This window comes from Pseudorca crassidens, chromosome 11, assembly GCF_039906515.1.
Source record: "Pseudorca crassidens isolate mPseCra1 chromosome 11, mPseCra1.hap1, whole genome shotgun sequence".
NCBI lineage: Eukaryota > Metazoa > Chordata > Mammalia > Artiodactyla > Delphinidae > Pseudorca > Pseudorca crassidens.
This window is the reverse complement of record NC_090306.1, coordinates 96274315-96299497: the sequence shown is the minus strand read 5'-3', so window position 1 is coordinate 96299497 and position 25183 is coordinate 96274315. Positions and strand designations below refer to the sequence as shown.

General features: G+C 49.8%; 1 protein-coding gene across 11 annotated transcripts in view; it reads left to right on the top strand.

Annotated features, from left to right (window-relative positions):
• Nucleotides 1-25183, top strand: part of PLA2G6 (phospholipase A2 group VI) — a 49782-nt gene that overhangs the window by 10270 nt on the left and 14329 nt on the right. For 9 of the 11 annotated variants that reach the window (XM_067698054.1, XM_067698051.1, XM_067698055.1 and 6 more), the window contains 8 exons: nt 9800-10015; nt 11035-11218; nt 12795-12982; nt 15199-15295; nt 16458-16640; nt 20197-20305; nt 21341-21499; nt 23294-23372. In XM_067698054.1, coding sequence (XP_067554155.1) covers nt 9800-10015; nt 11035-11218; nt 12795-12982; nt 15199-15295; nt 16458-16640; nt 20197-20305; nt 21341-21499; nt 23294-23372 — 1215 coding nt within the window. The remainder of the gene's footprint in view (nt 1-9799; nt 10016-11034; nt 11219-12794; nt 12983-15198; nt 15296-16457; nt 16641-20196; nt 20306-21340; nt 21500-23293; nt 23373-25183) is intronic. The other 2 variants (XM_067698060.1, XM_067698058.1) reach the window with 2 other exon arrangements.

Here is a 25183-nt window from a genome sequence, read left to right as displayed (position 1 = left end):
GCTGGGCCCATCCTGGGCCCCCAGCCTGACATATGGTCCAGGCGCCTGGCTCTTCTGGGGTGAGCCCCGTGGTGGTCACTTGTAGCACCGCCGTGTACATTGTGATAACATCCATACTTCTCTTCCTGGTACGAGTTAATCATTTACTGCTGACATTGATTTGTGACATATGCTGTTTGATGAAGCCCGCCAGCCCCTCGCTGGTATCTCAGCAGAAGCAGGGCTGCACTTCCCAGGAATCCTGGGAGGAATGATCAAAGCGTGTGTGACACGTGATCTTTACTTCTCGAAAGGCGACTGACTGTTGAGGCCCTCTGTGCTGGGACTTTGCCTGGACACACACCCTAAGGTTTGCCCGTTCACTGTTTATCCAGCCCACAGCCCGTCTCCACCAGTGGCCCCTCGAGGGGCTCAGGCAGTAGCCAGAAAAGGTGGATCAGGACCCGGCATTCAGTGGGGTCAATGTGGGGTACATGGGCTTGTGTCAGACTCATGTTCCCCGGACAGACCTGCACTCTTTACACGTTTTCTTTGCCTTTGTTTTTCCATCTGCTAAGAATGCTCTTCCTGCACTCCTTGGCCTGCGACTCATGAGTCCCTGCTCTGTGAGCCTGTGCTCACCCCTCTGTTCTCCCTCAGCAGTGTCTGTACCTTTGTCCGCCCCTCTTGCCACGGATTGCCACATGTCTGTTTGCACATCTGTCTCCCCCACCAGACCACAGAGCTCTGGAAGGACAGGGCCTGGGTCTGAGTCAGTATTCCATTGTATGGAATGTACCACATCTTCATCCATTCATCTGTTGATGGACGCTTAGGTTGCTTCCATATCTTAGCAATTGTAAATAATGTTGCCATGAACATTGGGGTGCATGTATCCTTTTATTTACTTATTTATTTATTTGGCTGTGTTGGGTCTTTCTTGCTGCGCATGGGCTTTCTCTAGTTGCAGCAAGTGGGGGCTACTCTTCCTTGTGGTGCGCAGGCTTCTCGTTGCAGTGGCTTCTCTTGTTGCGGAGCACGGGCTCTAGGTGCACGGGCTCAGTAGTTGTGGCTCGTGGGCTCTAGAGTGCAGGCTCAGTAGTTGTGGCGCACAGGCTTAGTTGCATGCGGCATGTGGGATCTTCCCGGACCAGGGCTCGAACCCGTGTCCCCTGCATTAGCAGGCGGATTCTTAACCACTGTGCCAGCAGGGAAGTCGGATATTTTTCTATATTATCTTCTAGAAGCTTTATTGTTTTGCTTTTACAACTAGGTTGATAATCTACCTGGAATATTTTTTTTTTTAATGTATGGTGTGAAATAGGACTCAAGTTTCTTTTTCTTGTTTTTCAGCTGGAGATTCAGTTTTCCCAGGACCTTTTATCACAAACTATTCTTTTCCACTGCTCTAGAATGCCATTGGACATAAATCCAGGCGTCCCTCCCTGTAGGAATGAATTCGTTTCTAGTCACTGTTCTATTTTTCTTTTCTTGCACCAATACAATGCTGCCTTGTAACTTCATAATAAATCTTGATATCTGGTAGAACAAGTTCTCACTTCCTTCTTCTTCAAGATTATCTTGGCTATTCTCAACTCTTTGCATTTTTATGGAACAAAGAAGTTCCACCCACAAAACAAACAAGCAAAGAAAGAAAGAAACAAAGCCTCTGCTCTTGAGAGTTAAGATTGGTGTTGCACTGACTCTATAGATCAGTTCAGTAAGAATTGACAACTTGGTGGCACAGTGGTTGAGAGTCCGCCTGCCGATGCAGGGGATGCGGGTTCGTGCCCCGGTCCGGGAAGATTCCACATGCCGCGGAGGGGCTGGGCCCGTGAAACATGGCCGCTGAGCCTGCGCGTCCGGAGCCTGTGCTCCACAACGGGAGAGGCCACAACAGTGAGAGGCCCGCGTACCGCAAAAAAAAAAAAAAAAAAGAATTGACAACTTAATACTGTCTAGTCTTCCAGACTATAAAACCTGAAATACCCTCCCACTTATTTAGGTTTTCTTTAATTTCTCTCAATAATTCTTTGTAGTTTTCTGCACATTCGTTTTGGACATATTTTGTTAGATTTATTCCTAGTGTTTGACATGTTTTGATGTTCTAATAAATGATATTTATTAAAGTTTAATTTTCTACCTGTTTGTTGTTGTATAGCCAGGCAGTTGATCTTTTGTACATTCATCTTGTGTTCAGCAACCTTGCTAAACTCATTTATTAGTTCTAATAATTTATCTGTAGGACTTTTTGGGTTTTCTGAGAACATAATCATATCATCATGAACATAATGACAGTTTTTGCTTCTTCCTTTCCAATCCTTATACTTATTATTTATTTTTCTTGCCATGCTGCACTGGTAAGAATGATGAGTAAAATGGTGAAGCAAGCATCCTTATCTCATTCCTGTCTCAAGAGGGAAAGCTTCAACATCATACCATTAAGCATGATGTTTGTTCTAAGTTTTTTGCAGATACTGTCTGTTGCATTAAGGATATTCCTTTTTATTCTCGGTTTTCTAAGAGCTTCCTTTTTTAAAAATTCATGAATGGGTGTTGTATATTATCAAATGCTCATACTGAAACAATTGAGATTTGCATGTATTAGCTCATTAGTTTCTCCTTTATTTTGTCAGTGTGGTGAATTATACATTGATTGGGTGATTGGTTGGTTTTGAAACGTTAATGCAGCCATAAACTCTGGGAATAAATCTCTCCTTGTCATGATGTAGCATCCCTTTTGTATATTACTAGATCAAATCAAATATTTGTTTAGGATTTTCAGCACTGTGTTTATGAGAGATATTATCCTGTAATTTTCTTTTTAAAAAACATTCTTATCAGGTTTTGGTGTCAGCTTTAACTGGCTGATAAAAAAAGTTGAGAAGTAATCCTTCTCCTATTTTCTGAAAATTGTTTAAGATTGATATTACTACTTTCTTAAATGTCTGGAAGAATTCATGGGTGAAGCCATCTGAGCCTGGAGTTTCCTTTGTGTGAAGCTTTTCAATATGTATTCAATTCTTTAATAGATACCAGACTACCAGATTTTCTCCTTCTTCTTGTGTCAGTTTTGGTATGTTGTGTTTTCAAGAAATGTCAAACTCGTTGACATAAAGTTGTTCATAATGTCCTCTTTTATTCTTTTTAACATCTGAAGAATCTGAAAAGATGGTACTTCGGGTTTTCTGTATTTCTCATTGAGTTTTGTTAGGGGTTTATTGATTTTTTAAAGTCTTTTCAAAGAACCAACTTTTGACCATGTTTAAGCCAAATGCTGCTGTATGTATACTAATGCCATTTCCCCTGTCCATTAGCTGTTTTATTAATGTTTAAGTAGTTAAAAATTGCAACATGCACCCTTGACTTATTACAGTCTAACCTTTTTAAAAAATACTTTAATTTAATTTATTTATTTGGCTGCTTTGGGTCTTGGTTGCAGCATGTGGAATCTTCGTTGCCCTGTGTGGGATCTTTTTTTTTTTTAGTTGCGGCACAAGGGATCTTTAGCTGCAGCATGTGAACTCTTAGTTGCAGCATGTGGGATCTAGTTCCCTGACCAGGGATGGAACCCAGCCCCCCTGCACTGGGAACGCAGACTCTTAGCCCTGGACCACCAAGGAAGTCCCACAGTCTACCTTAAATTGGTACTTTGACACTTCCCTGACAATGCAGAAACCTTTGAATATTTCAATTCCATTTATCCATCTCATCAACTTTTTGTGATGTATTTTCATTTTCATTAAATATATATGTAAATATTTCTATATACCCCCAAACATTTGTATTGTTCTTAGAAACAGTCAATTCAGGGAATTCCCTGGCCGTCCACTGGATAGGACTCCATGCTTTCACTGCTGAGGGCCCAGGTTCAATCCCTGGTCAGGGAACTAAGATTCCACAAGCTGTGTGGTATGGCCAAAAAAAAAAACCCAAAACACAGTCAATTTAGATTTGCCCACATAATACCTTTTCCAGTGTTCTCTATTCTTTCCTGCATTATGTTGCTTCCATCTGAGATAGTTTTCTTTCTGCTTAAGTCTCTTAGTGCAAGTCTGCTGACAGTGGATTCTCTGTCTCTAAAAATGACTATATTTTACCTTTATTCTTTTATTTTAAACTGAATAAAAACGTGGGGCTTCCCTCAGTTCCCTGAGTAAAAATGTGGGGCATACCTCAGTGTGCTTCCCTTTTCTCTAAAATCCTGGCCCGCTATGCCTTGCCTGCGTTTGGTTCTCTCCAGAACCTTCAAATATTTGTTTGAATTTAATCCTGCCTTTATATTTGTTTTCACCAGGAAGGCTAGTCTGGTACAAACTCCTCTGTCACAGCCAGAAGTGGACGTTCATCTCACAAATTTGATACGTGATGTTTGCATTGTCATCGAGTCAAGATAGTTCCCAAATTTTACCGTGACTTCTTGTTTGAACCGTAGATAATTTGTATGTATCTTGGTTAATTTGTAAACATATGGGAAATTTTTCGTTATCTTTTTGTTATCGATTTCTAGCTTAATTGCATCATGGTTGGAGAACATAGTCTAAATATTTTCAGGTCTTTGAAATTTGTTTAGATTTGCTTTATGGCCCAGCATGGGACCAATATTTATAATTTTGTGTGTGTGTGTTTCAGAAGCATGTGTATTCTGTACTTGATGGGAATAGTGCTTTATATATGTCTGTTAGGTCAAGTTTATTAATTGTTCTATATCCAATAGGGATTTTTTTTTTTTGGTCTGCTTTTTGTGTAAGAAACTAGTCACACATCTATCAGTGTGACTGTGGATTTGTCTAGTTCTCTTAATTCTGTCAAGTTTGACTTTATTTTGGAGTTTTATTATTAGATACATAATTATCATATTTTCCTAGTGAATTGAAACTGTTATCATTACAAATTGTCCCTCTTTGTGTCCAGCAATGCTTTTTACCTTAAGCTTTACTTTTTCTAATATTAATATAGCTTCACCAGGTTTCTCTTGGTTAGTATTTATATATTTCCTTATAATTTTAATCTTGTAAAGAATATGTAGTTGTCTTTTCTTTTCCCTGTTATCCAGTCTGTTATTTCTTATATTTATTTGGAACATTTAGTCTATTTATACTTCATGTAATTCTGATATATTTGGGTTTAAATCTACTGTCTTACTGTTTGCTTTTTTTTTGGTTATTCTTCCACCTATTTTCTTTTCTTTATTCCTTTCTTTCTTGTCTTCTTTTTATTTTTTGGTTTTTGTTTTGTTTTGTTTTAGCTTTATTGAGATGCAATTTCCAAAAAACAAAATTTACCAATTTTAAGTGTATCATTCAATGGATTTTGATAAAGGTACACACTCATGTAACCATCACCACAATACAGATGCACAACTTTTTTGTTATCCCCCAAATTTCCTCCGTGCTCCTTTGTAGTAATGCCTCTGCACCCACCACAGCCCTTAGCAAACACTGATCTACTTTTTTTTTTTTTTAATAAATTTATTTATTTTATTTATTTTTATTTTTGGCTGTGTTGTGTCTTCATTGCTGCGCACAGGCCTTCTCTAGTTGTAGCGAATGGGTGCTACTCTTAGTTGCGGTGCGTGGGTTTCTCACTGCGGTGGCTTCTCTTCTTGTGGAGCACAGGCTCTAGGCACGTGGGCCTCAGTAATTGTGGCTCACGGGCTCCAGAGCACAGGCTCGGTAGTCGTGGCGCATGGGCTTAGTTGCTCCACGGCATGTGGAATCTTCCCGGGCCAGGGCTTGAACCCGTGTCCCCTGCATTGGCAGGCGGATTCCCAACCACTTTGCCACCAAGGAAGCCCCAACACTGATCTACTTTCTATCCCTATAGTTTTATCTTTTAATCATACAGCATGTAGTCTTATGAATCAGAGTTTTTTCCCTTGGCATAATGCTTTTGCAATTTATGATTAAATGTTTTCTTATTATTCTATTTTTCCATCTCTATTAGCTTGGAAATTTATACTCTATTATTATCTTTTAATGATAGCTTTTGGGAGGTAGTTCTCCTTGGGTCTCTTGTGTTTCTGTACATCTTACAAGCAGAGGCTCTGACTAGTTTTGTTTCGTACTGTCTTTACAAGCATGTTTGTATTGTGAACAGCCTTGGAAGATAGAGGTAGAGTCTATCTCTAGAGCAAAGGGTAGGTTTGCTTACTCTTCTATATAATAAAGATAATATTTTCCTCCAGAGCAAAGATTAGACAGATTTTCTCACTGATGATTATAACAGATTCAAGTTCCCTACACTCAGGGTTTCTGTCTTCTAATGCAACATGAGCAGGTGTCACCTGACCCTCTTCATGTCACCCTCTGGGAAATGGATCTCAGGGAATAGGCGCAAATGCTGATACTCTGGCACAAATGCTACTGCTGTGAGTAATAAATTGCCCTTTGTCCTTCATGCAGGAACCTTGTGTCTTCTGCCAGCATCCATGAAACTGTGTCAGGCTAACTTGTTAGTTTGCAAGTAGGGTAAAATCTGAAACCCTTCACAGTTCTTTTATTTATTTAACATCTTTATTGGAGTATAATTGCTTTACAATGGTGTGTTAGTTTCTGCTTTATAACAAAGTGAATCAGTTATACATATACATATGTTCCCGTATTTCTTCCCTCTTGCGTATCCCTCCCTCCCACCCTCCCTATTCCACCCCTCTAGGTGGTCACAAAGCACCGAGCTGATCTCCCTGTGCTATGTAGCTGCTTCCCACTAGCTATCTATTTTATGTTTGATAGTGTATATATGCCCATGCCACTCTCTCACTTTATCACAGCTTACCCTTCCCCCTTCCCATATCCTCAAGTCCATTCTCTAGTAGTTCTGTGTCTTTATTCCCGTCTTACCCCTAGGTTCTTCATGACCTTTTTTTTTTTTTCCTTAGATTCCACATATATGTGTTAGCATACGGTATTTGTTTTTCTCTTTCTGACTTACTTCACTCTGTATGACAGACTCTAGGTCCATCCACCTCACTACAAATAACTCAATTTCGTTTCTTTTTATGGCTGAGTAATATACCATTGTATATATGTGCCACATCTTCTTTATCCATTCATCTGTTGATGGACACTTAGGTTGCTTCCATGTCCTGGCTATTGTAAATAGACCTGCAGTGAACATGTTGGTACATGACTCTTTTTGAATTATGGTTTTCTCAGGGTATATGCCCAGTAGTGGGATTGCTGGGTCGTATGGTACCCTTCACAGTTCTTGATAGAACCCTAGAGATTGTAACACACATCCTTGGCCTTACTGAAGTATAATTGGTACTTTGGCCTCTTCCAGAACAATACAAGGGTCTTAGAACCCTTTAACTCCATTTATCCCACTCCAGACTTCTATGCCATATATTGTTTTTTATTAATATTTTTATTTTAAACCCAACAAGGCATTATACTGTCAATATTTATTTAGATTCACTCACATATTTACCATTTTCATGGTGCTTAATTTTTTTCCTGCATCTTTGACCATCCATCTAGGATCAACTTTCTTCTACCAGAAGAAAATCCTTTTGTATTTCCTTTTATTTGGGTCTGCTAATGTCACAGTCAGTCTGTCTCTCTGGTGCATTTGTTTGTTTGACTAGTGAAATATTTTAATTTCAACGTCATACTTGAAGTTTGTTTTTTTTATTCTGGGTGTAGAATTCTCCACGGCATTTATTTTCTTTTAGCCCTTTAAGGATGTCATCTCATTATCTCTGGCTTCCATTGTTGAGTTTCATTGTTGAGTTTGATGGTTGCCCTCTGAAAACATTTTTTCTCTTCGCTTTTTTTTTTTTTTTGGAGTACGCGGGCCTCTCACTGTTGTGGCCTCTCCCGTTGCGGAGCACAGGCTCTGGACGCGCAGGCTCAGCGGCCATGGCTCACAGGCCCAGCCGCTCCGCGGCCTGTGGGATCTTCCCGGACCGGGGCACGAACCCGCGTCCCCTGCATCGGCAGGCGGACTCCCAACCACTGCGCCACCAGGGAAGCCCTCTCTTTGCTATTTTTAATGTTTTCTCTTTGCGTTTTGTTTTCAGCAGTTGTTACATGGCACATGTGTCAGTTATTGCTACGTTACAATATGTTGACCAACATGTGTCATTTTCAGTTGTTGCTATGCAACAAACTCTCCCAAAATTTAGTGGCTTAAAACAGTATCAGTTATTTAGCCCACAAATCTGCCATTTGAGCAGAGCTTAGTGGGAAAGGCTCAGTTTGATTCTACATAGTATTAGCTGGGGTGGCTTGACTGCACGATCCACTTTTAAGATGACTCATAACTGGCAAGTTGGTACTAGCTGTTGGCTGGGAGTTTATCCAGGGTTAAGGGTCCAGGAGTTAAGTTTATCCAGGGTTAAGGGTCCAAGAGTCATCTCCATGATGCTTCAGCTTCCCTGTGGTATGATGGCCGGGTCCCAAGAAAAAAGAGATAGAGGCTTCCAGTCTCTTAAATCCTTGCTCTAGAAACTAGGACGGCATCACTTCTGCCATATTCTTGGTAAAGCAGTTACAAAGCCAGGTTAAAGGGTAAAGACACATAAATTCCCACTGCTCAGTGGCTCAGTGGGAGGAATGTAAGTGTGGATTTGGCAGGAGGGGGTAGAGGAGGATTTATAGAATATTTTAAATTAATGGAATAATGTTTTCCATCAATTTTGGAAAGTTCATAGTCATTAACTCTTCAAATATGGCTTCTGTACAATTCTTTTTCTATTCTGTTTTTGTATCTCCACTTATATGTATGTTAGATCTTTTCATTATATATTCTATATCTTTTATCTAGTTTCCTGTATTTTCCAAGCTTTTGTCTCTCCATGCTTTATTCTGTTTACTTTTTTCTTACCTATCTTCCTTTTCACAATTTTCTATTCAGCGTTGTCCAATCTGCTATTATACCTAACCACTGAGCTCTTAATTTTGGCAATTGTATCTTTAAATTCTGCAATATCCACTTGGTTCTTTTTTTTTATATAGTTTAAAATGTTTTGCCAAAATTGTAGATCTTCTATTTTATCCTAATATTGTCATAGTTATTTTAAAGTCTGTGTCAGGTAACTTCAGTATTTGTAGACCCCCCAGTTATAGATCTGTTTCTCTTGTATATTGTCTCTGTTGGTTTTCTTTCATATTTTCTTTTTTTAAAATATTTATTTATTTATGGCTGCACTGGGTCTTAGTTGTGGCATGTGTGATCTTCTGTCGTGGCGCACGGGCTCTTCGTTGTGGTGTGCGGGCTTCTCTCTAGTTGTGGCACGCTGGCTCCTCTCTAGTTGTGGTGTGCAGTCTCCAGAGTGCGGGGGCTCAGTAGTTCCAGCGCACAAGCTGTCTAGTTGTGGCATGCAGGCTCAGTAGTTGCGGCATGTGGGCTTAGTTGCCCTGCGGCATGTGGGATCTTAGTTCCTCGACCGGTGCGTCCCCTGCATTGGAAGGCGGATTCTTAACCATTGGACCACCAAGGAAGTCCCATCTTTCATGTTTTCTTATCTCTTCATGTGCCTGGGGAGTTTTGCTTTCATGCTGGACCATGGATTTGCAACAATGCTTGTGGAAATATACGTGATGATATTTTTTGAAAAAGGAAGAAAGGAAAGGAAATCTTTTCAAAAAAAAAGAAAGCCCCAACTCCATTTAGGGGTGTGTGTGTGTGTGTGTGTGTGTGTGTGTGTGTGTGTATGGTGGGGGAAGGGAGTCCAGCTGGAGCAGGTCAGTCCACAGCAGGAAGCAGGCAGGCACCTGTTTGCAGGGACACAAGTCTTCAGATTCCATCAAGGGCACAGGCCAAGGGTTCCTCCCGGCTCACTTCTGTGTCTTCCTCCTCTGCCCTGGCTCCTCAGGCTCTTCCAGCTGGAGACAGAGGCCGATGCCCTGGTGAACTTCCAGCAGTATTCTTCCCAGTTGCCGCCCTTCTACGAGAGCTCCAACCACATCCTGCATGTCGAGGTCCTGCAGCAGCTGACCGACCTCATCCGCAACCACCCCAGCTGGTCGGTGGCCCACCTGGCGGTGGAGCTGGGGATCCGAGAGTGCTTCCATCACAGCCGCATCATCAGGTGGGCGGGGGGCTTGGCCAGGTGGGGCAGGAGGGCAGGACCCTGGGGATACTGGGTGTGGATGGGGAGTCTCAGTCCAGCCTCAGTTCCCCTCCATAAACTCAAAGGTTGCCCAGAACGTTTGACTTCAAAAGGGGCAGCATTGCCTCTGGGTTAGAGCAGGGGAATGCTGACTAAAGTCAGAAGGAACAATGTAACATTTCTGGGGTGCCTGCCAGGTGCCAGGCCCCTGGTAGCTGTTTTATACCCACCATGAACTTGAATCCTCTCAACATGCCCGTGAAGTAGTGTCATCCCAGTGAGAGGTTATGTGACTTGTGCAAGGTCACTCAGCTGCAGAGGGCTGAAGAGGCTTCAGATCCCTGGTGTCTCCTTCCAAAGGCCTGGTTGCCCTTCTGGAAGCCGGAACGCTTAGTCTCGTATGTCTATTCGGCCAACGTGCCCCTGGGGAGGGCCCTGTGCCAGCCAGAGGACTCGAGCTCCCCATCCTGCCCTGAGGTAGCCACGCCTCCCGTTCTCTGCTTCAGACAGCTTGGTGCAGCTCCCGGGCCCAAAGCTCAGAACTCTTCACTGCCTTTTACAGTTTACCGGTACGATCTTGGACAGAATGGTGTTTGATCTCACAGTAGTTCTATCGATTTCCTAGGGCAGGCGTGGCAGGTATTATTTTTATTTTTTTGTAGACAAGGATATTGAACCCTAGAGAAGTTCAGTGAATTGCCCGAGGTTGGTGAGATTTCTGCCTTCTGCGATTCTTTCTGTGCCAGCCCACTGCCCACTTAAGGCTGGTGTGGCCCTCGGGCACATCCCTCATACAGGGTGCAAACTGAACTAAAAACTGATAGATCACATCAGTTACAGGTAAATTGTGACTCAGCCCTGAGTTTGAACCAGCCAGCTTGAGCAGGGCACGAATGCTCTTGGGCTCCTCCCCCACCTCCCCTGCGTCTGCACTTGGCTTTCTCAGTGCCCCGCCCACCTCGTGCCACACCCCTCACCTCCCCGGCCCTCCCCTGCAGCTGCGCCAACAACAGGGAGAATGAGGAGGGTTGCACTCCCCTGCACCTGGCCTGCCGCAAGGGCGACTGGGAGATCCTGGTGGAGCTGGTGCAGTACTGCCACGCCCAGATGGACGTCACCGACAACAACGGGGAGACTGCCTTCCATTACGCTGTCCAGAGTGACAATTCCCAAGTGCTGCAGGTGAGCAGGGGTGGAGACAGGGCGACTGATTCTGGCCGCTCCTTACCACGGCCGCAGCTGTCTTTGGGCCTCTGGGCTCAGGTGTCCCTCCTGGCCTCTCACTGTCCCCACCTTGATCCTTGAGGCCTGAGCCCCTTCATGGAGGGTGTAGCCCCACCTGGCACTTGCCTCCCCATGCTTGTCAAGGAGACACATCCTCGGCCACTTTGCTCCTACAACCCTGGGAAAGTCCTCCAACCCAGCAAACTGAGCTCAAGGTCTAGTCCCGTCAGTCAGTTTAATTCAGCTTCTCCTGATCACTCACTGTAGGCTGGGCCCCCGGGCCGGGTGAATTTCAGCCCCTGCCTGGAGGCGCCCGTGGTCCAGCAGGACCTGAGCTTAACTTTTTACAGTAACTCAAAACAAACAAAACTCCATCTGGCTCCTGTAGGCATGTGCACCAAAGGCACTCCTTCCGTTAAATTTTTGATTAGCTGGGCAGAAAAATAAAAAATAAAAATTGTAGGCAAGTAGATCAAATGATGCAAAGGCCGCCTTATATATCAGACAGAAACGGCAGGTCCTGGGCAGTATTTCACTGCCTAGAATTAGAAGATTCTTCTAAAGGTTCTATCCTTCTCTGTGCCTTGGCATCAGAATGGGACCACATTATTCCAGAAAATTTGGATTCCTGTCTCATGATTAATGCTCTCAGGGAAGGGAATTCTATGCCCACTGTTGAACTCTGCCCTTACTGAGACCCCACTGTGTGCTCAGCACAGCAGCACGTAGAACCTGCCTCGATCCAGAGGGCGGGTACACACTCATCAATAGCTGTCCTTTACCGCTGGGCCCGTGCCTGACCCTGTACTCAGTGTTTTATTGTTCTAGTTAATTCTCAAGATGACCTCTGTGGGTGGGGGCCGTTATCTTCTCTTCGCCAAAGAGACTGAGGTTCAGCGAAGTTTTGTGCCCCGGGAGGGGTGCCACGGAGCTGTGAGCGGTGGGGCTGGCCCTTGAATCGGGCCTGGATGCCAGCACCTCGGCCAGCACCTGCTGTGTCCCTAGCCTGTCCACAGACCCAGCCGGTCACAGGGGTGCACAGGGGTCATAATTAACCTCAGGGAAACAGCTTTCAACCACAGTCGAGGAAATAAAATCCTCATGGCTGTTTTATTAATACTGGTGTTTTGTTTTGTTTTGTTTAATGAAGAAATAATGCCTACACATAGCTGAAAAATTCAGGCAGGACAGAAGGGTATGCAATGGAAAGCAAGTCTCATTCCCACCCAGACCCCCAGTGCCCATCCTAGGTACAACCTCTTTTACATTTCCTGATTGAGAAATGTATCACACACGCCACAGTCATGCCAGACCAGCGGCCCAGCCAATACTGGCACAGTCAGCTTCTCTCTCTCCCCAAAGCCTCCTTTCCTGGTGGCTTCTCTTGAAGTTCTTGTCAGTGTTCTCGTGGAGTCCAGCTTCCCTCCCCCTGAGGCCCCAGAGAGGGACGGCCACAGCGGTGGATGTTAGCAGAGGGACAGGCCAGGGGCCTCGCTGTGTTTGGCGCCTGCCCACCCCGAGGTCTTGCTGTCAGCTCCTAGGGAAGAACGCATCGGCTGGTGTGAACCAGGTGAATAACCAAGGGCTGACCCCGCTGCACCTGGCCTGCCAGCTGGGGAAGCAGGAGATGGTCCGTGTGCTGCTGCTGTGCAACGCTCGCTGCAACATCATGGGACCCAGCGGCTACCCCATCCACGTGGCCATGAAGTTCTCCCAGAAGGGGTAAGACCCTGCCTTGCCCCACGTGATCCGAGGGGCCTCCCGTCTGCGCGGCCAGTCCCCCTGCCCAGGCGAGCAGTGGCCTCCACAGGCTCATTAGGTGCCAAGGGCTGCCCTGGTACAAAGAAAGTATTGATAAATGTGTGGGAGTGTCACTCTCGGTCCATGAGCTCTGCTGTGCAGAGAATAGAACTTTGAAAGTTGCTCAGTCATGCACCTTAATTTCTGACCATGAGCCTCCCTCTACCAAACTGGAGATAAACAGTCTTAAACTTCCCACCACATCAGATCTGAACAGCCCCTTCACGGCTGCTGTGCTGGTGCAGCTTCTGTGCCCAACTCGAAACCTAGGAATGCTTAGCAAGGTGGCCCAGGGCCCCATCCGCCTGAGGCATCCCTCCTTCCTGGGGGGTGGCCCTGCTGGGACTCAGGTGCCAGGCCCATGTCCTGGGGAGCTCTAGACCACTCATTTCTTCCTTTCTCCCCAGCCCTGGGAAACCTGGTCTCAGGATAATTCTTCTCCACGTGCAGTGTGTGCACGTGCGTGTGTGTGTGTGTGTGTGTGTGTGTGTGTGTGTGTGTGTGTGTAGGAGGGATACAAGAGATGACTATCCCAAAATACTGCCCAGCAGGTACAGTAACTAGAATGAATGAGTGAGTGAATGAGTCAGGTGGTCCCTCAGTCCCGGGCACTGTGCCTTACAGAGGTGGTTGAGAGAAAGCCCGGAACAGGGGATACAGAAGTCGCCCAGTACTTTCCAGAGCCATGTGGTAGACGGGCAGCAAGAAATGAGCTCAGAGGGGCTGCCCTCGGGTTGGGGGCAGGCACGCTCCCCCTCCCTCAGGGTTTTCCTTCCTCTGGGGTCTGCACCCACCTTTCGGCCCCTGGAGGGCATTGATGTCCCCTTGAAGGTCTGGTCCAAGCTTGGACAAACCCTCCTTTCCTTGATTCTTCCTCGTACAGCCAAGATGAACTAGAACTTTCGGGAAGATTTGACCAAATGGTTGGAGACAATCCCAGCGCTCCCACCCCCAGTCACCACCAGTTACCGAGTTGCAGGTTGCAACCTGAATGGGCACACGTGATGAGCGATGCTCTCCCATACCCAAGGGCTGGCACGGTGGCCCTGCTCCAGCTTGGCTCCAGCCACTACTGGCTTCAGTCACCTTCTTGGTACAGGTTACTTCCAAGATCCCGATGTGGCCCAGGTTGCTCCCTCCTCAGACACCTGCAACCACATCCCAGGCCTCCCGTGTGGATCGTTGCAGATGAGACAACACGAGTCGTCTCATACCTCGGGTGTGCCCTGCACACAGCCACGCTCCTCTCAGGGCTCCAAGGGGGCACATCTCTCCGTCACCACGTGGCAGCCCGCACATTCATACTCCAAGGATCACAAGTGTTAGGGTTACTGGGACTGGTTCCATCCCAGCCCCAACCTGGGGGCCCCTCTGCTGTTGGTATTGGCTCAGCCAAGCTTCACCGAGAGCTGGGTTGGGCCCAGGACCCCGCTTTGACTTAGCATAATATCTTCAAGGTTCGTTTGTGCCGTAGCCTGTATTGAAAGGTCCTTCCCTTTTAAGGCAGGATTACTCCATTTTATATACCACATTCTGCTTATCCATTCATATGTCCGTGGAGACTTAGGTTGTTTCCATCTTTTGGCTATTGTGGGTAACGCTGCAGTAAACACTGGCATACAAATATCTTCTTGAGCCCCTGCTTTCAGTTCTTTTGGTTGTCGATCTAGGAGTGGAAAGCAACTGTACTTGTAACCACCCTGCCTACTGCCTCCTACAGGACGCAGTCACTACTTGCAACACCAGTCGTTTGGGAAGCAGGGGAGGATAGAGGGTGGCTGTGTGCTAGTCACAGGCACCCATGTTACAGACAGGCCCAGCCACTTTCTAGAGGTCACCAGTGGGAAGCTGGGGCTTAACCCCAAGCCTGTCTGACGCTGCAGCCAGCACCAGTGAGCGTGATCATTGCTGACCGAAGTCAGCAAGGAAGGCTTCCTGGAGGAGGGGGCTTGAGATGTGACTTGAGGGGCTCAGGATACCGTTGCCGTATCACCGTATGCATGCTGGTTGGTTTTGTTGCAACGGTATTTGCAGGAGCTCTCCCTCACCAGTAGATGAAGCCTTGATTCGTGGCCTCTTCCAGTGTCAGGCTGCCCCCGCCAGCCTTCCTCACTCCCACGTGGCGTCTCTCTCCCCAGGTGTGCTGAGATGATTGTCAGCATGGACAGCAGCCAGATCCACAGCAAAGACCCTCGCTACGGAGCCAGCCCCCTCCACTGGGCCAAGACCGCAGAGGTAGGCAGGTCTGAGGGTGAGTCGGGGAGGGGGAGGGTCCCAGAGCCCTTTGTTCCTTAGCTACCTATAGGAAAGAGGTTCCTGAGAGGTCTCTGCAGGTGGCACTTGGGGGCCCAGGAGATAAGCCCAAGGAGGGATGGTGTCCTGGCATTGCAGGTGAATGTCCCCTCTGCGGTTTCCTCATGTGTGAATTGGGGATCTGTGGCCCGCCTGTGGAGGTATCGTGAAGTCAGCAAAGCAGTGCGTGAGAAAATTCTTCATAAATTGTCAAGCACCTCATCGCAAATAGAAGGTGACGGAGGGTGATGATGCCGATGGTGGTGAAGATGGTGGCTCTGGTTTCGTCTGTAGAGAGCCTGGCCGGCATCTCCTCTGAGGCCTCTCCCTGAGCTAAGCTCTGAGCCCCTGGGAGGATGGAGGTCTCTGATCACTTGTCTCCAGGAAGCACAGCTATCCGTGCACTGGATGCCCTCAAAGATGATGGGATACTCGTAAATGTGACAGGCCAGGAGGGAAGAGACTGACAACCACTGTGGATACCTTCCCACCAGGAGCTAGACACCAAGTCAGGCCCTCCTGTATGTTTTCATGTTCCTTGTCAGCACACTCTGTGACGTGGGAACTTGCATTCCCATTTTCACAGCAGAGAAAACTGAGGTGCACAGGGGTACAGTGACCCTTCCAAGCTCAGACAATGGGGATGAAGTGGGGCTCAGCTTTGGGCTCAGGTCTGTCAGGGTCCAAAGTCCAGGCTCTCCGGGGCTGTTGGGTGAGCAAGTGTGTGTGTTGCCAAGGCCCAGATGGGGTCATACCTTGGCAGGGTCCTGGACAGGGTGGCAGGGAGTGGGGCATTTCTGGGGCAGGGCCCAGAGGAACCTTTGCAGGGAGGGATGGGGTCCTGTGAGCTCCAGGAAAGGACCCTGAAGCCCTTTGAAAAAGTCACCACAGCTTCAGCTTTTTGTCCCCTAGTTCCTGGGGTGTGGCCGGTGTGGGAGGCAAGATCTGGGGCCACCCCCAGAACTGGGGCCTACCACCTTGGCTCCTCCCATTGCTGGAGCTTTCCAGAGGCCCGAGACCTGAAGGAAGCGGCCCTGCCCAGGTGCCACAGGCCGCAGCTGCTCTGAGCACCCTGCTGACTCGGGCCGGAACCCTGTCTCCGCAGATGGCCCGCCTGCTGCTGAAACGGGGCTGTGACGTGAACAGCACCAGCTCCGTGGGGAACACAGCCCTGCACGTGGCCGTCATGCGCAACCGCTTCGACTGCGTCATGGTGCTGCTGACCCACGGGGCCAACGCCGAAGCCCGCGGCGAGCACGGCAACACGCCGCTGCACTTGGCCGTGTCGGTGAGCCCCGGGCTTACTGCCTACTCGGCAGGGGTGCAGGCGACCAGCAGGGCTGGGGCATGTGCCGCTCTGAGCCCAGAATACGAGCCCCTTCCTCTGCTCTCCAGGACCTCTCATTCCCATGCCCCCATGTGACATCTGGATGCTGTGAGAGGGGAAAATACAGCTCTGGCTACTGACTGTGGCCTTGGGCAACTCACATCACCTCTGCCAGCCTTGACTTCCATCTGGAGAATGGAGGTGTTGGTACCCACCTGACAGAGTGGTTGAGTGGATTCAGTGATAGACATCCGGTAACTCTATGAGGGATGTCTAAGTAGCACATGTAAGACCTGGCATGGAGTAAGCATCCCCGAGACGTTCGTTCTCCTTCCCTGCATCATCAGGGAAAACCATTCATCTGCATGTTGCCCTTATCTCCCTGGTAGACGCCAAGCTCCTGGAAGGCCGGGCCTGCTTACACATCTTGGTGGCCCATGGTAGCTGCTGGTCACCTTTGCTGGTTCATTAGAGAGCACAGTTCCTGCCCTTAAAGCCCCTACAGACTGGTTAGACAACTACAGCATGAGCATACTAAATGCAGGGGAGGGAGTGTTATTTGTTACAGGCGTGTGTGTGTGTGTGTATAACTGTAGCAAACCATATGTACCCATAATTCTGTTCAACATGTCTCGGAGTGATAGAATAGGAGATTCCCCTGGAACTCTAAAAGAAGGAGATTTAGGACAAAGTAAAAGACATCCTGTTTTATACCAAAGGTCATAATTGTAGAGGGGATGTTGCCCAAGAGACTGAAACTATAAATAAAACTGTGGACATTTTTAGCACCGAATGGGCCCTTTGAATTATGTAGTTGAACAGTTCTTAAACTTTTTGGTCTGTTTGATCCTTTTATGCTTTTCAAAATTATTGAGAATCTCAAAGACTGTTTATTTGAATGTTATCTATCCATATTTACCATATTAGAAATTAGAAGTGAGGGATTTTCAAGGTACTTATTAATTCATTTAAAAAAACAATAATTTACCAAGCCCATGCTAACATAAGTAACATTTTTATGGAAGATCGACTTTATTTTCCAAAACAAAAAATAATTGAAAAGAGTTGGCATCGTTTTACATTTTTGTGAATCTTTTTAATGCCTGGCTTCAGAGAAGGCATGGATTTTCCTATCTTCTGCTACATTTATTCAGTATGTTGTTGCATATGTTAAAAATATGAAGAAACTCTGGCCTCACATAGATATGTACATAGTTGGAAAAGATATGTGGTTGTACCTTTGCAGATAATTGTGGGTATTCTTTCTTTCTTTCTTTTTTCTTTTTCTTTTTTTTTTTTTTTTTGGCCACGCTGCGTGGCTCTCGAGATCTTAGTTCCCCAACCAGGGATTGAACCCGGGCCCCGGCAGTGAAAGCGTGGAGTCCTAACCACCGGACCGCCAGGGAATTCCTCCTGGATATTCTTTCGTATTGCACCAAAACTGACAAGGGGTGGTTTCTGACAAGTTGGTTGCAGTGGACACTCTGAAATCATCTCCTCGGACTTTTCACTCTGTTACCGTGAAAACCATTGGCATCTTTTGCACTTTGCCTGGCTCTTTACCCCCGCACAGCTTCGTGTCATTCTTGGAAAACATTGGTTTGCTGAGTGTGCCTAGCTACCAAATGTTGACCCATTTTGTTATATAGTCTCAAAACCCCACAGTTGTAAATATCACCACAATTTCATCAGAAAAGTCTTTAAATTTGGGGAAGCTGTCAAGCCCATCATGACATAGAGCAGTGTTGTAGAATTCCAGTTCTTTTTTTTCGGTACGCAGGCCTCTCACTGTTGTGGCCTCTCCCGTTGCGGAGCACAGTCTCCGGACGCGCAGACCCAGCGGCCATGGCTCACGGGCCCAGCCGCTCCACAGCATGTGGGATCTTCCCGAACTGGGGCACGAACCCGTGTCCCCTGCATCGGCAGGCGGACTCTCAACCACTGCGCCACCAGGGAAGCCCACAGAATTCCAGTTATTGTCTGAAAGCTTGAGTTCTATCACTGGCACAAAATACTGCCAGCTGTTTTTCTTGAAGTGATAGGCTCACCGCATTCATTTTTGAGAAAATACCTCCTAGATACCCAACGCTGAACAACTGTAGTTTGTCTGCCAGTTGTTTCTCGACTAAAAACAGTTTCTCTTGCAAAAAAAGCAGCTCGTTCTGCTTGCAGCTGAAACAGTCACGCAGTGCTTTTCCCGAGACAACCATCATACGTGGTTAGGCCACAGAAATGCCTTGTGCATACTGTGTATTTTATGACAACGAATACACCAGTGTCGAAACTTAATGAGATTAACATTTCTTACGGCTTCATCAAGGGCCTTCTTAAGTGAAGCTGGCTGTTTAATGCATGAATTTACTTTTTACGATGAGTGCGTGGCAGAGGAGAAAAGCATGATGACTGTTAGTTTGGTGCCACTGCCTTGCTTCATGCTAAGGCACCAGCAGTTTTATCCACAGTTGTTTTTACACCATCGGTGCAAAAGTTAATACAGTGCAAATGCAGACAACACCTTGATGTTTTCAGGAATATGGTTCTAACCTCTTGAACCCTCCAAGGGGTCTCCGTATTCATAGGGGTCCACAGTGCTTACTTTGAGAACTGCTGACGTAGGCCATTGCTTCCATACTGCAGTCACCTGCGTACCATGTGTGCAGTTTTTGGCGGACTCACGAGCCACTTTTATAATTTTGTACTTAATCCTTGCTTTAATTTGGCTTGCTTTTAAGCTTAAATTTATTTTGAAGGAACTGTTATATTACACTGGTAAACCAGTGCCACAAATAAAAGGTAACCAAAGAAGAAATACATAACTAATGGTTAAAACACACGTTTACCTGAGCCCACATACATCCTAATGGTACACAAACAGCAGTTTGGAAAACGGCTTTCTAGACACACCTCTTCATTCTCTAGGCAAGGAAATGAGGCCCCGAGAGAGGGAGGTGATAAGCCCAGCACTCAGGTCTCCTGGCAGCCAGTCTGTTGGTTTGTGCTGGGAAAACACACCCAGCCCGGCCCCGCTGCCCAGCCTCCAGACGTTCACTGCGCATTCTCTGGGGAGGGGGTTGCCGTCAGGGAGGATGTGTGCTCGGTTTCCCCCTCGGAACCGGGGCCCTGGACTTGATGGGGGCCTTTCCTCACTTACCCTCTCCTGCTGGTCTTGCGAGCGACCAGCAGCTGACTCTTCAGTGGCCCCACGGCTCCTGGGTCGGGGGTCACAGATGTTTTGCTTCTTTAGAGAAGGAGCTGGTGGGGCTGGGGGCTGGGTGAATCACTTCCATTTTCTACCTGGGTTATTAAATTCTCACCTGGGGATACTTGTAAGCCTGTTTGTCAGGGCAGTGGCAATATGGGATTGACTGCGGGTGGGGGTCAGAGGGGTTCCAGTGTCTCTCCCCATGCTGGTGAGAGGTCCGCCAAGTTGAAGGATTGGAGGGGAAGAGGCTGGGGTCCTTTCTGTCTTCATTTCCCTGAGTTGTTGCATATTTCCCCCTCACTCCATCACCTACAGAAAGACAACATGGAGATGGTCAAGGCCCTCATTGTGTTTGGGGCAGAAGTGGACATCCCGAATGACTTTGGAGAAACTCCTGCGTTCATAGCCTCCAAGAATAGCAAACGTATGTACTCTACACTCTGGGACCAGAGTTGGGCAGGGGTGGGTGCGGGGTGCAGGGACTGGGGGGCAGGGAAGTCCCAGCCATCAGTTGCCCGCGTCCCGTCCATACCCGCCCCCAGTTGCTCCCTGCACAGAGTGGCTAGGAGCAGTGGGAGTCCCAGAGGGCAAGTTTCCTTTTCCCAAGAACAGGGCCCCTGACCACTAGATGGGGGCCCCAGGGGGCTTGCCAAAGCAGTGTCCTCTTCTGTGTGGCCACCATCCTGCCTCAGGGTGCCAGGACTCTGGGGGGTGGGGGGCAGGGTAGGCAGCGGCAGCAGCCCTCTTCCCCACTCTTGGGGGACTCACTGACGGAACCACTTGCAAGAACAGCCACTAGCCGATGCATGTGCTGCATGACACGTTACCCCCGGTGCACACAGGCATGTGCTGCATGACACGCGTGCACCCCTCGTGCACACGGGCACCATGCATGTGCTGCACGCTAGCTCAGTGAGCCTTGGCTTCAGGGCTGGAAAGAGCAGATCCTCCTCACCAGAAGGCTGGCGCCCTCTGGAAGGTTCCGGGGAACTGTGGAGGTTGCTGTGGGTGTGTACCTGATAGCGTTTGCAAGCAAGCGTGTGCGCATGTGCATGCATGTGCGTTTTCAGTTATCCCATCCGTTAGATGGGAGTAAATGCCCACTGGCTGGTTCATTCCTGCTGAGCTCTGAAAGCCTCAAGAATTGCTGAACGTGGAGGTGGGAGTCCTGCTTTCTTGACTGGTGTAGAAGGGAAAGCGGGGGTTCCTCAAATACTCGGGCCAGGCAACACCGACCTCCTCCTTCCATGTTCCGAGTCCGACTCCCAGGACCCGCCCCAGCCCCCGGCAGCTGCTTTGGATATAACAGACTAGAGCCAGCACTCCCTGGGGCACCCCCGACCCCCCACATACCCAGGTGGCCCGGGAGAGGGGACCGTGTGTGGAAGGGAGGGACCTCTCACTTGCCCATCGACAGTTTCTGATCCTGTGCGATCTCCCCCTCCCCAAACATGACAAGTCGTCACCAGGAAGGCGCTCCTAACTCTGCTGAGAACCGTGGGGGCCGACTACCGCTCCCCACTCGTCCAGGGGGTCTCGGCGGAGCAGTGCTCCCCAGCAGCGCGCTCCTTCTCCCTGGAAAGATCTCCGCCCCCACCGATCAACTTCAACAACCTAGGTAGGCAGCTCCCCTCCTCTCTACCTGGCTCCCAGGCCCTTAGGTCAGAGCAGTCCCTGTGGGAAGGAAACGGGGCCGCATGGGAGAAGTTGTTGAAGGAAGCAAAGGAGGGTGGGCAGCACTTGGCAGCCTCGGGTGCAGCCAGCAACCCGTAGCGCCCAGAGGCTGCTGGGGTCCCTGGCTGATGGCCTGCGGTCCATTTCCCCCAGAGGGTACCCTGGACACCCATGAGGTGGGGACTTCCTTGGGCTCTCTGTGTCCTGGGGGCTCGGGCGGGCAGTGAGGAGTGCTGGTGGTGGCTCAGAGCCCTCGGCCCTCTGGCTGTGACCGGGAGCGTTTCGGCCACGGTGCTGAATCTCTGTCAGATCTCTGTGTGCTCCTCTTCCGGCCCCTTTGGTGACCGGCTGGCCAGGCAACCAGGGTCTGCCCCGTGCGTCCTTGGTGTCCGTGGAGACAGCCCCTGAGGAGGCGGAGACCTTCTCTGGGCTTCTGTGGGCTGGCCCACCCAGGGCCCCGGATTGTTTGGGAGTGGGCTTCCCCGAACAGGGCAGTCAGAGACCGATCCTTGGCACGCTGGCGCTTTTTCTTTTTTAACTCTTGGCGAATCAGACGCCAGCATCTTCAGCCAGGATACCCCGGCCAGCCCTGGAGCTCAGGACGGGCAGAGCTGGCAGCCACAGTTAGTCCTTCTGGCTCCGCCTCTCTCCTCCCCCTGCCCCTCCCCACCCAGGACCTGCCCCCCATCATTATCTCTCGATTTTACAGGCAATCAGCCACCTAAGCCAGGCTGGATGGTGGGCCTGGGGCGCGGCGTCAGATGGGTAATGCCCTGGGCCTAGAGGGGCCGCAGAGCCCGCGGTGCCCCAGGTTAGCTGCGGCTCTAGTCCCCGCTGCTCCTTTCTCTCAGCTGCACGTCCCTCTCCCTGGTGCTCTGTCCACGCCTCTCGTGGCCAGTCTCCCACTTACCTTGTCCCCTCTGGCCACTTGCCCTGGTGAGGGGGAGACACACTGCCTGCCAGCCTGCCGTCCTGCCTTGCTGCTTCTAGACTCCATGCACAGCTGTGGGAAGGGCCCGTCAGAATCGGGATGACGTGACACTGCTGGGCCAGGCGACCTGGGGCCGGGCTGCTTGTCCGGAGGGCAGCTAATCCATTTGGTGGGCGTGGGATGGGCCTTGGGCACGGGGGCAAACGTGGATGCTACGGGTGGGTGCATCCGATCTGAGGCCGCTGAGGAAGTTTCCAGACCTGGGATCAGGGCAAGAGGCATCTGGAAGATGGTCGGGATATCTCCATTCCTTCATGGAGTTAAACCCCGAGGAGTGTCCTAACTCTGCCCTTTTGGCTAAATGACCTTGGACGAGCTGTATAACCTCTTTGAGTCTCATCTGTAAATTGGGGGCCATGATTCTGTGACGGTGGCTGTCAGCAGCACCGGCTCCTGTGCAGGAAGAAGTGCTTTGTGAACTGCACACGCAGGGCACGTGGGGGGCGCTTGTGCTTCGGGGCTTTGCGAGGAAGACACAGGAAATCGGGAGCTGGCCAGGCAGGGCAGGGCGCCATTCCCAGAGCAGCGAGCTCCCCTCTGCATTCCAGCCCATCGCTCCCTGAGGGGCCTGTGGCCTCTGGCCCTGCTGTATCCTGGGATGAAGAGCCCTTCCAGGGGGTGGGAGGCGGATGCTCCTGCTAGGGACAGTGGGGTAAGGGCACAGCTCCAGATTTGCCCTCAGGACCCATGGGGGGGCGGGGAGCGGCACGTGCCTGGCCCCAGCCCCCCCTGCCCTGTGCCTCACAGAACTGCAGGACCTCATGCACATCTCCCGGGCCCGGAAGCCGGCCTTCATCCTGAGCTCCATGAGGGACGAGAAGCGGACGTAAGTGTCGGGGGCAGGCTCATGGGCAGGGCCTCTGCCGGGTGCCATGCAGCAGGTGTGGGACTTTTTCTAGTCTGTCTCTGGCTCTGCAGGGTAGCTCGCACTCTCTGTAGTTCACAGCAAAGAGACTGGGTCTTTAGGGAGGCTGGGCCTGCTTCTCCGTCAATCACTGTGCCAGCTGCGGGCCACACAGTGGAGCTGGCTGCGGCCCTGTCCCTTCTCTCTCCGACCCTGTCATGGACTGTCGGGGGAGATGGCCCCGCTCTCCTCTGGAGGGAGCCCCCAGCTGCCCTGATGCTGACATTGCCTCCCTCCAAGAGCTAGTGGGTGGGTTAGTTCCCCAAGTATCTGCCGTATACCCAGGCCCATTCTAGGAGGCAGGCTGGGGTGATGGGCACAAAGGGAAGAAACCCAAGCCCTGTCCCTGAGGACAGTCCCTGGTGACAGTGGTTGTCAGAATCAGTGCCCACCAGCTCGGCGAGTTACCAGGACAAACGTGTTTCCTGTCAGCTGTGCTCTCTCCAGCCTTCCCTGTAATGCTGGAGGTGGTTTATCAGTTCTCTGTTTTTTACTATCCTGTGTGCCTAACAGCCTTCCTAGGGAGGCATTAGTAACCTTGTTTTGCAAGTGCAGAACTTGAGGTTAAGTGACTTGTTTAAGGTCAGAGCAGACTCAGCCCAGGGCTTCCGAGTCCATGCCCTTTCTGCTCCTGCAGGCTCTCTCCTGGCTGCACCCCTAGTGCCCTCCCCTGCAGGGAAAGCTCTCTTCTCCCAGAAGCAGCTCCCAGGACCAGGCAGCCACATCGGTGGCTGGGCCTCTCCTCGTCAGAAGGCTCGGCCTCCCCTTGCTGTAGCCCACTCGTTTCCTCGGCCACCCTGTGCCGTGTGCCCTAAGGGTGCACCTGCCCTATTGGCCGTCTCCCCCTTCCCTCCCACTGCGCCCCCCCTCCCACACACACCCCTGCGCAGGGGCCGAGCAGGGTACCAGAGGGAGGACTGACAGGTCCCCACCAGTAAGAGGAAGGAGGCGGCAGATTCTCCAGCAGGGCTGGGGAGTCTGCACAAGCCTGAGCGCCCTCCCTAGAGGTGGGGCAGAGACAAGAGTCAGGATACCCCTGTGAGGACCTCCCCACGCAGGTGTGTGAGGACCTCCCCACGCAGGTCTCTGAGCCACACAGCTCAGCCCTGCTCCCTCCATTGCCAGCCCCACATCTTCAGAAAGGTCTCTTGCCTCTTTGCTCCAGCCTCCCTGGCCAGGGGCCCTGCAGGCCTCCGGCAACAGCACCGCCTCCTCTGACACGCTCTGGGCTTGCTGCAGGGCTGGGCAGCTTGTCCAGGAAAAGACGAGGGACCCCGCAGGCGGGCAGCGCAGCCTCCTTCATCTACCAGCTATGCGTCCGTGGGACGCCTCCCACCCGCAGAGCCGGGCCTTGCCCTCATGGGGGGAAGAAAGGCAGCAAACAAGTGACCAAAAGCAATTGCGGATGGAAGCGAGAAGGGCTCTGCACCACAGAAGTGGGTGGGGCAGGGGCGGGCTGAGCGGGAGCGTCCCGATGGCATCAGGCAGGCTTCTCTCAGTGGTGACATTTAAGCTGGGATAGAAAGAAGAGGAGGAGACCGGAAGGAAGGTTCCAGGTCTGAGCACAGACGATAGAGGCCTTCTTCCCCGGGGCAGGGGCTGGGCGTGGCGGGCTGTAGGGAGACGGGTCAGGATGTGTTGGAGAGTGTGTGACCCGGGAGTCCACAGACCCCAGTCCAGATCCACCTGTGTGACTCCGAGCTTCGTGTCCTCACAGATATGCACAGGGTGAC